This window comes from Daucus carota, chromosome 8 (genome assembly GCF_001625215.2).
Source record: "Daucus carota subsp. sativus chromosome 8, DH1 v3.0, whole genome shotgun sequence".
In the NCBI taxonomy this organism is placed as follows: Eukaryota; Viridiplantae; Streptophyta; class Magnoliopsida; order Apiales; family Apiaceae; genus Daucus; species Daucus carota.
Window position 1 is genome coordinate 22634833 of NC_030388.2, and position 17644 is coordinate 22652476.

The window sequence follows — 17644 nt, forward strand, 5'->3', positions numbered from 1 at the left end:
ATTGTGTACTCCATTGAACTTTACCATATAATTATAATAAAAAGTATATATATATGTGTCAAAATAATGAAGAAATCTATAAATGGACATATATCGATCAAAATAGTTATTAATGCAATAATATAATTCAGTATAAATTAGTTACTCCCTCCGTGCCTCTCATTTCTTTACACTTTTTTTTGCATTGTTCGATGAGCATTTTAAGATAGAATATAATTTTATAACCTTTTTCTGAAAATTTTCTTTTCTTATAAAAATTTAGATAATAACTATTTATTCTGAAAAAAAATTGAAATATATTTTCAAACTATATTTTTCCCTTCCCCCGACGTAAACGGAGGGACGGAGGAAGCAGCTGATTTGAGGTCGTTTACGTGAGCTCTCAGGCCCATGTTACGGCATGCTCTTTCTGATCCGTCCATGGATTTCCAACTTTGGGTTATCTACACGGGCCTGTTCAGCGAGTTTACTATTCGAGAGTCAGATATGCCCACATATCGTAGTCATAGTACCACTGTACTAGTATGCAAGGTCGGAGCCCATTCCATAATATTTAAACTTCTGAGCTTCATATATAATGCCAATGTCTATACCATTACTAGCCTCAAATTATATTTTAATATTATTTAATATAAAATGTTCAATTATGTTGTGAATTATCATAATTACTTTGTTTAGTATGGAAAGTGAAAACCATCGTAATTATTTAGCCAAACACAATATATTTCAATTTTCCTAAACTTGTAAGAAACAGTACATAGCAGTATTCTTTGCGGAAGACTTGGTAAACCTTTGCTTGATAAAATGAAAAAAAAGTAATTTTTCTAAAGTTTCCGCATGTTTTTTAAAATATTACTTTAAAATTTATGAGAAGCAAATCTCTATATAAAATCTTATAAAAGTTAATTAACTTCGTGCATTCTGCTTGCACGGTTTCAAAACTTTTATCACATTGTTGTTAGATTTCTACAGCAACCGAACTTTTTCGCTAGCACTGTTTTGAGGGACACACCTTTTGAACAGGATTCTAAAATCATTACTTACTCCGTCTCATTTTACCAATTTCATGTATTTTAAGTTGTTAAAAAATTCACATCTAAATATAATTTTTAAAAAAAAAATTATAAAAATCTAAAATTAAATTTATATAAGAATTGATTTTTTTTATTGTGTGTAGATATTTTTTTTTACACCTCAATGTATTCAATATAGGTGTGAAACAGTCATGGGAATAACAAATATTTGAAACTTTAGTGATAATATATAAAATATTACATATTCCCTCAATTATGGCGGTATCGTACACAAACCCTGTTGAGTAAACTGTAAACCATCAAGACCCCCGCTATCATAAGTCATAACAGCACTTTTAAGCTCTCTGAGCTAATTTCACAAACACCTGGTGTGCGTTTTGCTGATCATCCATGAAAGGAAGCAAAACAGCTGTATCTGTCGTTGAAAAATGCAAGGTAGCATCCCTTTATCCCCCTCTAATATCTACTTGCGCATATATGTGTGTATATATTTTTGATAATTTAATTTTTATTTGCTTATAATGTATTATGTTCATTTTGTAGACTATATTGACATCAAATTGGCAAGGGAATCTCAATACCATCATGGCTGACGCTCAAGGAAGGTATTCACTGTGCCCCCATCACGCTGAAAATAAATTATTTTGAATGTTTGATCAGTTACATTTCTAATGCAGCAAAGGGGAGATTTATACGTCGAAAGTTAATTACTTCATTAAGAAAGGGAAGCCGTACTTATGGGTACCCGAAGAGGACTTGCACAATGTGGTATGCAACTTGTTTTTGATTGGTTTATTTTTGTGGATTATATTATGTGAAATTTTTGCAAGCATGTGTGTTGCTTGTGTTTATTCGTAATTATATTGGTGTGTTTTGTTAAGCTCCTGAGAAGTGAAGCAGTTCATTGAAGTGTTTTTGTAGATCGTTGTTTCTGTTATATTGTATCATAAACATGATAATTTTAACTATGTTGTTATTACTGTAACTGTTATTTTTGTTGTTATCGGTGCTGCTTTTGAATTTGGTTTGGGGGTACTATAGCCTTGAATCTCTAGTGCATTTTGGCTTGCACGGAGAGAGAAAGTTTCGAAACAATTTTTTCTGGCAGTGTAAGTGTGTAACCAAAAAGACGTGCCAGATAACGGAAAACCGGTGAGTGGTGGCTATCGAGAAGTATGTGTAACAACCAAAATAACTTAAACCCAATTGTTTGATTAATGTAGAGTAAACCTCAGAGTTGTGGCCAAAGTTTACATCGATTTTCAAAACGTTGGCTATAGTTCCAAATTCTCAAAAAGATGGCCAAACTTTGGCTTCGCTTTTTAAAAGTGTGGCTCTCGTTAAATGTCACTAACGGGAGCCCAACGGGAGCTCATTTTTATCCTTTTGTTTATTCCAAATTCTCAGAAAAGTGGCCAAATTTTGGTCCGCTTTTCAAAAATGTGGCTCCCGTTAATACATTTAACGGGAGCCACACTTTTAAAAATCGGAGCCAAAGTTTGGCCATCTTTTTGAGAGTTTGAAACTCTGGCCAACTTTTTGAAAATCGGTGTAAACTTTGGCCACAATTTTGAAGTTTACTCTTATAGTTGTGTGTAAGAAGGTGAGACAGGGTGAGACATAACTTGGAATTTGAGATGAATGTATGTCTTTAAATGGCAAGACTGAGTGTAAGATATCATTAATTGAATGACTGAAGTACTGCATGGGCAACTGTTTTCATTTCTTGTTGTGTTGAATATTTAAAAAGTTATTGATGTCAAGTAATTTGGCTTTTCAACCAATTTTAGTGGATTAGAGAGAATCACTAAATGAGTGATCACAGTTCTCCAATAACACAATGAAATAACTTTGCATTTCATCTATAAATAGCTAGATTAGTCTAGTTTTAGGATATTTTACTACCATTAGCAGTAGTGCTCTTCACTCCTGCTAGCACTGGAATGCAAATGTGCACATTACTTAGCTGTACGACATTTTTGATACTAATCGGAACCAATTCCTGGTAATGGCGTGTTAGTATAGTAACTAACTCCAAGAATCTTCTGACTAGTCATCAATCCAGACGGTGAATGTATCTGCATATCTTTCTCAAAAGAAATTAATATTTGTGACTCCCGCCAGATCATCACCAGCCGCGAACCTAAACTTGGATAATAATTTCAGAAGTATGAAATGTCGTTGTGCTTGAGCTTCGTCCAAAAGTAATTGTTCTTGTGCATCGAAAGTGATTTTTATAAGTTCTGTTTTTTTAATTTTTTTGTTACATATATAGTACTTGTGATATAATTGACAGTGAAATCAAATCAAATTTGTAATTTTTGCAACATGAATACTGGTTATTATTTTTTCTTGTACACCTTAGTTGTTACCGATCTTCTATTTAAGCTTCTCCTTGACGAATTTACAAACATGTTATTGGTTTGCTGCATGGTTCAAAGTCGTGGACAAAATTAACTGCTCAATTTGACTTCTCTTACTTTTCTAGTAACAGTGTGTAGCTAAGTAATTGAACTCGTCTTTGTGTCTTTTTATTATGTAGAATACTATCATCGACGAACGCGGATCATTTGCTGTGGCCACACCTTTTCCAGGCCCGCTTTTAAACATACTCCGGTCAATGAAAAAGGTTTCTTGTATATAATTCTATTTCATTCCATTTCTTCAATTGAAATTATCTCTTTTTTATTGCATATATATATACAGTAGCTGGCCAATCATATATGAACTTTGTAAAATAGGATCTTGGATTCTTCAGACAAGTGACTTAAGACACAATGACACTTTTAATATAACATATTAGATGGTCTGTTAAAAATATTCTTGGTTAATATATAAACTGGAATTAGAGAAAAATATGACTTTTGGAAAATAATTTCCTAAATAGCATACATGTGCATCAGACATGTATCACTTATCTATATTATCATTTTTTTATTTTATTGATCACTCACTCAAACAAATTTCTAATTGTAAACACGGGCTCTGCAATAGCACATTTATTATAATTTCATGTAATATTGTGCAGTTACCACCTCGAGTTGCTCTAATGGGAGACATTGTTCCTCTTAAAGATGAAAAGGTATGATATCTATTAAATCCATCAGATTCATATATAAAACTTCTTTCGAATGACTTCGAAAATTTTCTTAACTGTTTCCCTAGAACTGTTTTCTTTTGAGGTGATAGGTCTGTACTCTGTAGCATGACATAGGATTTGTCACATTAACTGTTCTGATATTCTTCCAAGTTGGTGATTCTTATTCCTTTGGGGTTTTCGTCATCTTAGAGTTTCTTGCTGTTTCAAGTGTTGGTTTTGTGGCTGCAGTGAAATTTTAATGGGAAATTGCTTAAATAATTATTCAGGGTACTTGTGTCGCACAACCTACAGTTACGCCCCATTAAGTTCGAAGGAAAGATCAGGGGGACAATGGAATGAAATATTTACTATTCATCATAAGTTTATTCCTTTCCTCATTTTGCTCGAGCAAATTTTGCAAATCACACTATAGCTCAATTCTGCCAATCAAGGGACCGATGCTTGTTCCCATGTTCCTACCTCCTGCTTACATCCTTTACAACCCTTATTTGTAGATTATTGGTGCCTGTTCTTGTTCACTTATTTCTACTGTAACCTTTTAATCCAATCTTGATTTCCTTGCAATTTCTAATTCCATTCCTCCTAGCCGAATGAAACATAAGCATTTAACATGGTTGCTTGTACACAAGGGATAACTGACGGGGACCTAATTCTTTGGGAATTTTTGTATTGAGTTTATTGCAAGTAGTTATAGACTTTCTGATGTATTATGCAACTTCTAATTATCGCAGGTAAAACTTGTATTTTCATGAAATATAATTTAATTTGTTGGATTTGAAACTCCACCATTTGATTAGTCGCTACTCTGTGAAGCACCCCTATACATGTGATGTAGGTTTAGCTTTTTAGGTTAACTGCTAGTATTAACTCCGTAATTTCTATTTTCTTTCCGTCATGTCGCAGGTTCAGTTAGCTACAGAATGCCTTAGAGAAACCATAACTTCTGAACAGAAAGCATTTAAGGAATCTAGCTATTCAGTTTCTGGTGTATTAAGCACTGCCAATCTGGAGTCCACTTCAAGAAGCCAAAATCTTCAGGATCTCCTTGATAGCAATAAAAGCTACACAGTATATAAGTTGGATTTAAGGTAGCAAATTTTATTATTATATCGTTTACTTTATACAATATTTCATCAAAATGTTGTTTTGTATGGAACATAGAAAGTTAGAGAAAAGTACTTGAAGTATAAGACAAACACACATCGAAGAGGATAAACTATTAAGCAAAGCAAATTTATCTGTTATATTTCGCTCGTAGAGCATGAGTCTGGAGTGTAAGATGTTTGCAGACCCTACCTTGACTAGTTGACTCATGAAAGGATAGGCTGTTTATGCAAAGACCCTCATCCCTAAGCCTTGACAACGCAATTACAATAATAAAACACATACATAAAAGCAGTATAGACACGAACACAATACAGTAGGAGCCCTCTAAGTTAATACGTTCTAAACCTATAACTCTCTAAATTGATAAGAGGTCCCTGTCCCAAGTTGGGACCAATATTAAAATTTAATAACCCTTCTGTTGTGATAACTAATATATTTTAAGATAATCCCAGTGTTAAATATCGGTCCCAACTTTTGCATAAAGTGATGTTCTCGACTATATACAATTTTGTATACACTTTGTGATCGTGATTTTTTTTTTTTTTAAATATTTATCGGTGCAATTTTTTCTTGTTAAACATCCACACCATGTATTATTATCTAAATTACTTTTAATTCATCTTTATGATATCTTTTATGTCATATTGATGATTTTTTTTTCAATTTAGGGAATGTTATTTAAATTTATATGTGTTATTTTGACCCCGGAAGCATGGTTGTCATGTCGGTCGACTAGTCGCGACTAGTCGGCGACTAGTCGATTAAGCGATGAAGGGATGTCGACTCAACATTTCGACTAGCTGAATGTCGATATTTCGGTCGCCTGGTCGACTAGTCAGTCGACTAGTCGACTAAGCGGTCGACTAGTCGACTATTTCAGCTACAGATTGAGCATTTTGACTTTTTTTATTGCCGACTTCTTATTGTTTCCACTTTCCAGCAGAATGTGTTTACTGATATGTTAATGGTTTCTGGTTATGTGTTTCTTGCATTCTGTATTTCTAATTTCTGCACTCCGCAGTTTGATTTCTGTTACTGTTTGTTCTGCACTTATGCAGATTTCTGCTCTTTATTCTACAGATTATTGCTTTTGCTCTGTTTATTTGTAATCTGCATTGTGCATAAATAATTCTGTACATATTATTTCTGTATAATTTTGTTGTGCACTGCACTACCAGTACCATACTTAATTACAAATTACAACACATCACAGTATCACACAATTGTTAATTTGTTAATTGTTACATATTTTACATGATCAGAAGTACTTTGCTTTGTTGTTATTTGTTAACTCTTTCCACTTTTCCGTCATTCTCTTCACGTGTTCGATCTTTAATTCCTTAGATTCTGGAATATAATATTGTGAAGGTGTCAGAACTTGGGAAACCTGAATTACATAATGTATATATATTATATTCAATATATAATAATATATTATTTTTTGCCGACTAGTCTGCGACTAGTCTACGACTAATCGACTAGTCAACTAGCCGAAGGTCCATCGACTCGCTTCGACTTACCGACGTGACAACCATGCCCGGAAGTGTTAATGCATATAAATATAAGTAAATCACTTGAAAATAATGGATATGATATGTATTAGTAGGTAGAATATTTATTATAATTATTTTTATCAAAAAATAGAAACCTCTCTTATATGATAAGTTGATAACCTCTCTTAAGTGATAAACTTCTCTAGTCCCAAAAATATAACTTTACAGGATTTCTACTTATAGAACTCTATAAAGTGAATACCAAGAGGTAAAATGTCAAGCACTAAATGGACGGAGAACAAACGGGAAGCATATTACACCAAAAGAAATTAACCATTAAGCACTCCCGTCCGCACACCCACCCACACTCCTATACTACATTACTACCATCCCCTTTACCCCCAATTACAGGAACTTTCAACCCTTTAGGAATGTCAGCTGTTATGTCCTCAAATAAGGTTCAACTTTAGATGTTGATGTAATGAATTTTAGTATTAACTGCTCCATTCACCACGATGAACTATGTTAACCTTAACAAATCTGCTTTTTTGTAATTCTGAAAATTCGAATACCACAAAATACAATTAGTGTTGAAATATAATGTAGTAAATGGTTAATTTTGCCATTTGTTTTGTCTTTGCTTTTCTGTCTTTCGTGTTCCAATTCTTACCACCTTATTCTGAGTTCTTATATACAGTATATCTTATTGCTTGTTTCACCCATGTACTGTTTATTGCTTGGCTGAGACTAGGGGTGAATAATCATCTTATCTTCTTAGTATTTGTTGTCTGTTTTGAAATTACAAATTGATTACCAGTACTGAAAGCTACTTTTTCACCTCCCTTTACTTTACATGGTAAATTATTTATCTATGGTCAAAATGGTATCACCCTTTTATTTCTTAAGTATCTTTTTGCACATTAAAGATATATTAATAAAAAGTTTGAGTTTCAGTTGAAACTCTGATTGGAGTAATCTATGTGGGTGAGGTAACAAGGCAGATAATAGTTGTAAAGTGTTAAACACACTGTTCACAAAGTTTAAAACTTTCATAGCATGAAGCTTAAAGCTAATCACCGTTGCTATCCGAGGTACAATTTTAGAGATTTGAGACAATGTAGGCCTGTAGGGCTCAATTTTATATCTACCACTTAATTTACTATAATTAAAGTATGTACTAGCCATGTGATTAGCTATTACTTATCTACCAACTTTTAACATTTTAAAGTCCTGGTTATCTTCTTAGTCCTGGTTTGTCCGATTTTTGGCCCTGGTTTGGTGTTTATCAAGGCAAAGCCTTGAATTTGATAATACTAGTACCTTGTTTGGGATACAAGATTCTGATTAACAAAAAACATATAATTGCTATATTTACAGTATCATATGTATGTACCTGAAACTCTCACAGTTAACCCAAGGGTCATGTGTTCATATCTGAAATTCCTCTACCGCTGTTGCGATTCCGATGATGATTCCAAAATAATCCCTACCCTAACTGCTTCCCCAACATCACAGTTTTCAGTTACTGTCCATTCAACTCGTGTCACCAATTTTCATCCCAATATTAACATTTTTATACTCTGGAACTCACTGCAAAGGATTGAAGCAGTGGAGTTCCTAAATAACATTAGATCTGTAGCAGTTCCTCAGACATATGTCATTTCTAAAAAGCGATATGTTGTAATATTGTGAAACCTGATTATTTGTAAACCATATACTCGAAAGACAATGTAATGGGACTCAAACAGATTGGTAAGTTTTGAGATTTATTCTTTCGGTATATAAAATTAATATCAACATTGAAGGAAAATTTATTCATGAAGTCACAAGGTAAAATACGTTCAAGCTGGAAAAAACAATCATGCGTCTGGCGTAAAAATGAAATCAGACCAATTTTCCAATGGATTCTTACTTGGGATACTAGGATGACATTGTTCAGTATGCTTACTCCTGGTAGCGAAATTAAGACTTTCATGCAAAAGAGTTTTATTCATCCCGTATTGACATTACAAAAGGACCCTTGTAGAGATGGCAGAAAAAACCGATCCGAATGGATACTCGACCGTTTCGACCCGAATGGATATTACCGAACCCGATATTTTGGATTTGGATTTGGATACTAGGTTTTCCTTATCGAAACCCGACCCGAAATCCAAACCCGATCCAAACCCGAAGCCCCAAAAAAAATCAAATATATATATATATATATATATATATATATGTGTGTGTATGTATACTAATATACTTTTTTTCAATTTTAAATCTACTAAATTTTGTTTATATATATATAGGTAGAGTGTGAATGTGTATATTCTTGGGTTATAGTGACTTTTTTTGTTTAACTAATGAGTTACTTTAAAATTTCATACTCCATATAGCGAAGATTTGTGTTTAGAAATTATTAAATACTGTTCAAGATTTTATTAATGTGTAATAATTTATTATTAAAGTAGTTTAGTTTTAAATATAATGAAATTTAAGGGCGAAAAATCAAAAATAATATTTTTACAATATTATATAAATTTCGGGATTCAGGTTTTGGATAAACCCGAACAAACCCGAACCCAATCCGAAACCAATCCGACCCGTTGCCATCTCTAGACCCTTAGTATGTAAATAAATAGATTTTAGTCGAATCAGTAAAGGTTAAGTTATTGATACCACTTTCTTGATCTGAAAACTTTTCTGCTATGTGTATCTCTCCGCAGCTCATGTACTTACATAGACAGCAACGGAAGTACCCATGAAGTAGATTTGGAGACAATTAGAAAAACTAAAGCAGACGCTCTATGTAAGTTCATAAAATTCTTGTCTTCCCTCCCCCCATCTAAGCGAGTCACTCATGAGCAGTAATACCGTGTGTGTGTGTGTGTGTGTGTGTAATAGTTGCTGGTAACTATAATATTTTAGTTTAATCCTTCTTAGTCCTTACGCTACGAAATTGTCTTCTGTAGCACCTTTCTCTATGAGTTTAATCGATGGAATTAATCAAAGTGAAGCAAGGAGGAGAGCACTGATCTTTTTCTGCATCACATATTTAAATAAGAATGTCAAGGTAAGTCATTAATCATCAAATTTCTGTGAACACCAAGGAACCATGTATAGTATGCAGTGAGATATAGGAGAAATCAAATAGGGCTTACTTAAGGCTTTTCTCTGCACATTTGAGTAAATAATACTTCCTCCACTTTCGATGAATTGATATATGAAGTTTGGAAACAATGAGAAATTGGTTTGCTGATATTATAATAATTTAGAAAATTCACTAATTAAAAAAGCATGAGTTTTGTAGTTCATGTGTATACAGACAACTGGAAACTTGGGTAAAAGCCGCTAAATAATCTTTACATTTTATTTCTGGAGAGAATAAGTTGAGATAAATGATAATTTGTGTGGTTAGTCAATAAGTCAGATAGTTGTAGTAACTGATAACTCTAATATGAACACATATTTACATATTCTACGGCAAGGTTGCTATCTTAATGGGAATGAGGATACTAATATGTGTTCAAAGGCGTAGCTTGTGACTCACTCGAGTCTAGCAGAATCAAATAAGAATTTCAAATAAATGAACTTGAGCCATATCTGATTGAGGCAAAACAAAAATTAATTGGAATCTGAGCGAGTTATATGAATTCGAGTAGAATCTGACAATGTAAGTATTCGTAGGCATTTTATTTGGTTTCACCCCTCTCCTAGTAATTAATATGTGTGGAATATTAAAAATTTGGTGCGTTCACTTGCCTAAATAAATTGAGGTTTGAGGTTGTAATTTGAACACTTTACTTGCTGGAAAATAAATATTGGAAAATATTACTAGTTCTACTTTGAATCACATGATAACAGACTTGTACCTGTACTGTAATTTATGTAGTAAAATAATAAATTGTGGCAACATATACTTCCTAGAAGGCTGAAACTTATTGTAAATTCTAGCACTGATAATTTGTAATCCATCATGCAAGCTACAGAGAACTAAAATGTTATACTATTATCTCTGATGGAATATACTTGATCGACCATGAACTTTCACGTTCTAGTTCAAAGCTATGTGATGTTAAGTGCATTGCTAAAGTCTTGGACTATCAATCCATAATAAACTATTGTCAGCAGTTTCCTAGAACCTGTTATTCTTTCACCCAAGTTCTTTCCCTTGTATCATACGGATTCCTTCTTCAAGTAACCTTTACGTTTCCTGAACAGGACGCGTTAATGCTCTCTGCCGATAGGAAAGGCTTTGACGTTCTAGGCAAGACTCTTGGGCCAGTGATGAATGATGGTTCCCGTCAGTACCTGTGGGAAGAACTCAGATTTGAGCTCAATGAAGAAGCAAAAGATATTGAATCATTCTGTCAACAGCTTGTCTCAATGGAAGTGGAGGCCCTTAAAACTGTCTCCAAGTTCAGTGGTATATGATGCGCATAGCCATATTCATACCAGTAGTGGCCTATGAGAATGAGACATGATGTCTGCAAAATTGAGGTAAGACTGGAGAATTAGATTAATTTTGCCAAAATAGTTGTATGCTTCTGTCTTTGTATACTACATTTATGATTGTGTTTTTTTGAAAAAAACTTCCGATCCTTGAAATTTCTAATCAATTCGTCCAAGCCAGTTTTCTTAGGTTCAGCTCTCACAGATATACACGGTCATGGACCTTTGGATATATGATTTGGTGGAATTGGCTTGGGTTGTGAAACTGGTGTACCATAAATTTTACAGTTTAAGATTTTCTATTCACTTCATTGTGCTAAGTCTGCAAATTTGTCTGGTGGCTGCAATACTCCAGAGAGATTTACAAGTATAGGAAAGGATTCAAAGTGATGATCAGTACACAATAAAAGCTATGATCTTGTACCACTATTTTTTTAAAGCCGGATTTCAACACAATATCATATTCTCATGCATGATTCGTAAATACGCAGTAATATGTATAATTTCGAGTAAAATGCATGACTGCTATTGGGTTGGCTTCGGAACTTAAAACTTGTCAGTTCTGTGCAGAAATATCATTTTGAACAATGCATGTAACAAAGATTTGTCCTCGCTTGTTCAAAATGTTGTTTTTTATTTGAAATTAGTTAAAATCCATATATTTTTTTGTATTTCGTGTTCCCGTGTCACGTGTCAAATCGTCGGGTCTAGAAATAAGTCATGCGACATAAACCCTCAAAGAAAGACTTCAAGACTATAAAGTCCGTTAACCACAAGAAATGGATTACTATCAAATATAGAAAAAAATGGGGGTTTACTATGAGCAAACTCGTGCGTTTACCAGCTTCTTTTATACATATAAGAGCCAGGCAAGAAATGAAGAAGATGAATGGGGAGACCATTCAGAAGTGACGTGGCACGTGAAGAAAAGCAGTAGGAGACTACCAAGTCCGACCATAAGCATCTTCTGCTTGCGGTAGAGCCTCCTCAGCTCAAACTATATACTTTATATATCTTACTTTATCATATGTGTCCAGTGGTGATATCAGACACGACTCGAACCCGACCCGAACTTGTAACCCATTTACTGAAACAAAACTCGAAAGTGACTCGAAAATTACCTTCAATTTTCGAAATTTTCAATTTTCAGTTTTATTTAATTTTAGATGATTTTACCTTGACCCGAAATCGACCTAATTGCTGACATGAACACGACTCGTTATCCGAAATTGCCACCCTTGCCTCTAGTAAAGTTCATACTGCCCCATAATTTCGTTGTTATTTTATTTTCCGCAAGGCTCATGTAAATTGTTTCTGATGACCCCCCGCCCCGCCCCACATTTCTTGTTCATGAATGTAGATGTATTGCCGGTGGCAAAATCGACCAGGAGATTCCAGCCTAATGTTTGTACAATTTGACTTTATTATTTAAGTAGTTTTTATGGTCTTGATTCAGTTATAAGGATTTTATGGTAATGTATTTCTTCTCGATTGTTCAAAAAAATAGTTGTAATACTATAATATGTATGAGTAATGTTAAGTACATCAAAATCTTTTCCCAAATTTAATAATATTTTCGCAATATGTGAAATAATAATATTTAAATTTGCGGGACGAGATTGGAATTAAGATGAACATGATCACAACATCCAGCAGTCCCTTATTGCAGCTCGATCTTTAAAAATTCCGTGCCTTGTAAGAGTGAGATTCTCTCCCAAACACGTCACATTCAGATCTCTTTGTAGCAAAAGCATAAATCACGAACATCAAGCTCATAGCAAAATGTTGTGGAGCCTTACATAATATATATATTCATGCATATGTTCGTTTGCATGTGTATCATGTCTTGAGGGTCGCATCAGTCGGCTGCACATATTTTCATCCCCTTTCGTCACCGGAAAACTTGGAGCTTCATAGTTGAGACCTGAATGTGTTTTCAAATTTTGGTCACGACTAGGGTACTCCTGTGTTTAGAATTTTAAATAAAGTGATGTGACACTTTTTATGTTTAGACGCTTTTTTGATTTGGTCTCAAACAATTGTTTTCTGCAGTATGCATTTTAAAGTTCGAAAAACGCTTCGCTTTGCACCCCATGACCATTCTCCGTTTAATTGACCGTTAAAGTTAACAGATTTCAGATTTTCATCAGATTTTCATTTTGCACCCACAAGTATAATTTTTTTTCATGAGCATTTTGATTTTTTTTTCATGAATCAAAAATTTGTTTATCATTTTCGTCTGCTAGGATATTAATAATCCAAATTATCCGAAACTTAATGTGGAAAACGATACATGCAGATGGATAAGCCCTCTATACTCGGGGATGCTGCCCTATTGTTCTTATCGTAAGATGAAAAACAATCAACATCACCGCAAATGACAAGAACATTTTGCATTCATGAAAAAAATATATTTCAAAATACTCATAAAAAAATTAAAATTGTGGGGTGCAAAGTGAAAACCTGAAATATGTTAACTTTAACGGTCAATTAAACGGAGAGTGGTCAAAAAAGTGCAAAGCGAAACGGTTTTCAAATTTTAGGGTGCATACTACCAAAAAATTTGTTTGAGACAAAATCAAAAATGCGTTTAAATATAAGGAATGCAAAGTGTCAATCACTCTTTTAAATATATAAATGAAATTTAGAGAGCTAGCTAGGCTGTATATGAACTTAAATGTAAACCCGATTCATTCGTTTTCATGTCTTAACTAGGAAAATTTAAAGTGCATGAGTATCAACTTATAAACCCCATCCATTTATATATATAGTCTTTCTCTGTGTCCTAATTTATTAGAAAAATCTAGTGCATATTTGGCATAGTCTGCTTCTAACTTTTTTCAATAAGAAACCTGCTTCTACTTTCCATCACCCGTTTGTGTAAAAAATCAGAAGCACTTATAAAAAACTAAGAATACTAACTTTTGTTTCGGACTTCTACTTCTTTCCAAAATAGTTTAATCATTTATAAGTCTTAATTTACTTCTCACTTATAATCCACTTCTTTATTTTAAGTAAGTAAGAAGCATTTTTTTTAAATTTATCCAAGCGGGCTTACTCTAGTTCCCCCACCCCAGAGATCGACAGATCAACTTTCTCAAATGTTATACTCTAACATTGCGTTAACTTAGATGGAATAAAATGGAAAGAGAATGTAATGAAATTTATGCTGGGGTAATCGAAAAAAAGTCTATAAGATCAATTTCTTCTATCATTACATTCCAAAATATTTAAATAAGAAATTTCATGTGTTTTAGAAGGAATGCTCATTTCACTTCTTCACTATAATTTTTTATTAATAGAAAATTAAACTTACCTATATTTAGTTAATTACTACATTCTCCTTCTTTTCTTTTTCTTCATAATACTTCTTTGATGTTTCTCATATTTCATTTCATCCAAGTTCATTTCATCCAAGTGAATACAACCTAACTGTGCTGTGATCATTACAACTTTAATCCCTATCATATATAATGTTATATGTGTGACCACTACAACTTTTGGTAACCGTATAAAATCACATAAGAAATCTTCCTCAAAACCCTAACAAAATTTATAACTAAAGTGAGAGTGGGCTATATATATAGGTAGCCATCAAGAAATAAATAAACAGACACACACTTCTTCCTTTATCTTTTCATCCTCCACTTCTTGCTTTCTCTCTCTCAGCTTTAGTGACGCAAATTTCCACCATAAACCACCCAAACTTTATCAAAAGAAAGAAAAGAAAGATTAAAAGATCAAAGCACTATGGTTTTCTCATCTGTTCCAGCCTTTCAAGTACTGGATCCTCTCAATTGGCAATACCAAGTAAGTTTTTACATTTATCTCTTCATCATGATTAACTTTATATCTACTTCTTGGAAAAATTTGGAATCTAGTAGCTAGTTGTAAGATGTGTATATACTCTTAGACATGTTACAAGAAAGAATTCCGCACTTTCACATGGACTTTTGACACCAAATTTGTCGGATTGACTTTAAATTTAAGTATGATATATATATATACAGAGAAGTGCTCAAATACAAACTATAATCGATTGGTTTTGGCTTTAAATTTACAGCCACCAGGAGGATCAGTATCGGATAACAATAACGATGATAGCAATCACAACCACCTCACACTACCACCTATGCCTCCGTCTCACGGCCTTCCAATCGGGCCTAATTCAATGGCAGAGAGACCTAAGTTAACAAAGCTTCCACCTCAAGAAACAGCCTATAAATGCCCGCGTTGTGCATCCACCAACACGAAATTTTGCTACTACAACAACTACAGTCTCTCACAGCCAAGGCACTTTTGCAAGGCCTGTCGTCGCTATTGGACTAGGGGCGGTGCACTGAGAAATGTACCTGTCGGTGGTGGCTTCCGGAGGAACAAGAAAAGTAAAAGAATTAGGTCAAAGTCTCCGATTACATGTAATAGCTCAGCAAGTGGAGTTTCTTCTGGTAGCTGTACCACGAACAATATTTTAGGTCATTCAGCCCCTTCAATTTTACCACAATTTCCTTTGTTGCCCTCGATGAAATTCACTGAGATTCTTGGAGCTGAGGATATTAACAGCTTGATTTTCCGGGGAATTCAGTCCCCAGCTGCCGCGTCTGGTGAGTATAGTGATCAATGGAGATTGCAGAAATCCGCTGTTGCGCCTGGAGTACTGGAACCATTATCAACAGGAGTGACGTATCAGTTTCGAGGTGAAGGTCTAGGGGAAGCTACCACCAGTCAGCATGATTTTAAGACAGCAGACTATTCTAGTGGCCCTTCTCAAGCTGAGTTGATAAAATTTGGAGAAGATCAAGGATTCATGAGTTTGCCGAAGAACGTTTTGGATTTTCCGGGGAATGAACAACAAGAGTATTGGAGTTCTGTCTATGCATGGAATGAGCCAAATGGTTTAAATCCTTCTACAGGTCATCTCTTGTGATTTAAATAATTTTTTGTTTCCTTCGAAACCCTATTTTATCCAGCGCTGGACTATATATTATTTTTGTTTGATTAATCTCGTGTGTTTGATGTATATTGAATATAAATCTCTCTGCTATCTTATACATGAAGACTACCGTAATTTAAGAATTTGTACTCAGATCAAGGGTGAAAGAAGCATTGGCCGAGTGAATGAACGTGTTCTGTTATTTCTACGACTGAAAACCCTAATGAAGAAGAATGGATTAGTATGTTTGTTTTGAATTTTGATATGTATTGATCTTCTCTATAAGAAAGATATTCTTGTGTAACTACAATTTAAGATCAACATATCAAGGGGATGAATATATGTTTATTTATATATAGTAGATAACCTTTGAGCACTGATAATTGGTTCCTGCATGCGTACTTTTATGTTGTGTCTGGTTAAAGTGAATGAATTAGGAGAAACGGAATGAAATTTTAAATATGTTATGGACAATATAATTGTTTATAATTTTCATTCCTTCCCCCATTCTATTCCTCCTTAGCTAGTAAGTACTTTTTACGAGTATAGGCTCGTAAAAATGTTTCATTTCCACAGATGTGTAGGCAGTTGCCAGTCACTCCCCATGCATGTTTGTTCAAGCAAATATAGTAGTACGTCTAGTAGTCCTAGCTCGATGAGCATCAACTCATAAAGAACGTACTGATGAATTAAATTTTGTACTTCTCTCCCATGCCCTAAAACAACCCTCTTTCTTGGACAGTTCAATTCCCAATGTTGAATAGTAAGATGATCACTTCAGATTCATCAGCTTTTTATGGTGGGAGATAGGTGTCGTCAAAGTGGAGTATTCGAGTAATTAATGAGGTTCGGCCATGCTTGAATACTACTCTACTCTCCCTTAATTTCCTTTCTCAAAGCTAGCTTCTGGTAATTATAAAGATCGACAATAAAAGCCTATTCTCCAGTACACGCACTCTCCTTTAGATTCAGCACTTCTGTGCAGGGTAATAACATAAATTGGGACCTCAATGTATCCCATGTTTTAGTGTTCGATTAATTTGCATTTTAGCTTTCCTAAGTGAGAACTGAGAACCTCATATTCATCAAGTCGTAGGTAAATAATTTACAATACATCTCTTTTTGTGATACAATAGCGTTTCCATTCTTATTTACCTCAACCTCATATTCATCAAGTAGGTAAATAATCTACGATACATCCCTTTTTGTGATGCAATAGCGTTTCCATTCTTACTTACCTCAATTCGACTATTCTCATACTCTTCATTCCATTTTCATTATCATCCGCCATCGGACAATGCCCTTAGTCTAGAGAAGCACATGAATGTCAGTGTGATGGGAAATAATTTTGTAAGAATGATACAACAATGATCCATATATATGATTGAGACATAATTAAAGTGGTGGCAAAAGAGTAATACATAAAGAAGAGCCGCTGAGTGTAACAACTACAAATTATTTAGTAACAGAATCTGTACTTAAAGTTTGTTGGGGCTGCCAATTGCTTTTGTGATAACCAGGACAAGGCAAAGGCAAAGCAAAA

General features: G+C 34.1%; 2 protein-coding genes across 5 annotated transcripts; both read left to right on the forward strand.

The window, feature by feature from the left end:
• The first annotated feature begins 1288 nt into the window (after positions 1 to 1288).
• On the forward strand, positions 1289 to 11652 carry LOC108197557 (uncharacterized). Of its 2 annotated transcripts, XR_001802026.2 has the most exons (10): positions 1289 to 1469; positions 1578 to 1639; positions 1712 to 1802; positions 3577 to 3663; positions 4063 to 4116; positions 5038 to 5222; positions 9443 to 9525; positions 9689 to 9789; positions 10938 to 11216; positions 11350 to 11652. XR_001802026.2 is itself a non-coding variant. In XM_017365204.2 (9 exons), exons 1-9 carry the CDS (start codon positions 1425 to 1427, stop codon positions 11148 to 11150), a joined length of 921 nt encoding a protein of 306 aa, XP_017220693.1. In that variant the 5' UTR covers positions 1289 to 1424; the 3' UTR covers positions 11151 to 11652. The 2 variants fall into 2 exon arrangements, 1 of the variants encoding a protein (XP_017220693.1); XM_017365204.2 differs by having other exon boundaries at positions 10938 to 11652.
• A 3116-nt stretch (positions 11653 to 14768) lies between these two features.
• LOC108197856 (dof zinc finger protein DOF3.6) lies at positions 14769 to 17186 on the forward strand. 3 transcript variants are annotated; one of them, XM_064082417.1, is made up of 4 exons: positions 14770 to 14978; positions 15232 to 16081; positions 16678 to 16733; positions 16844 to 16890. In XM_064082417.1, exons 1-3 carry the CDS (start codon positions 14919 to 14921, stop codon positions 16683 to 16685), a joined length of 918 nt encoding a protein of 305 aa, XP_063938487.1. In that variant the 5' UTR covers positions 14770 to 14918; the 3' UTR covers positions 16686 to 16733; positions 16844 to 16890. The 3 variants fall into 3 exon arrangements, with proteins under 3 accessions (XP_017221069.1, XP_063938487.1, XP_017221070.2); XM_017365580.2 differs by lacking the exon at positions 16678 to 16733 and having other exon boundaries at positions 14769 to 14978; positions 16844 to 17186; XM_017365581.2 differs by lacking the exons at positions 16678 to 16733; positions 16844 to 16890 and adding an exon at positions 16256 to 16484.
• The last annotated feature ends 458 nt before the right edge of the window (positions 17187 to 17644 follow it).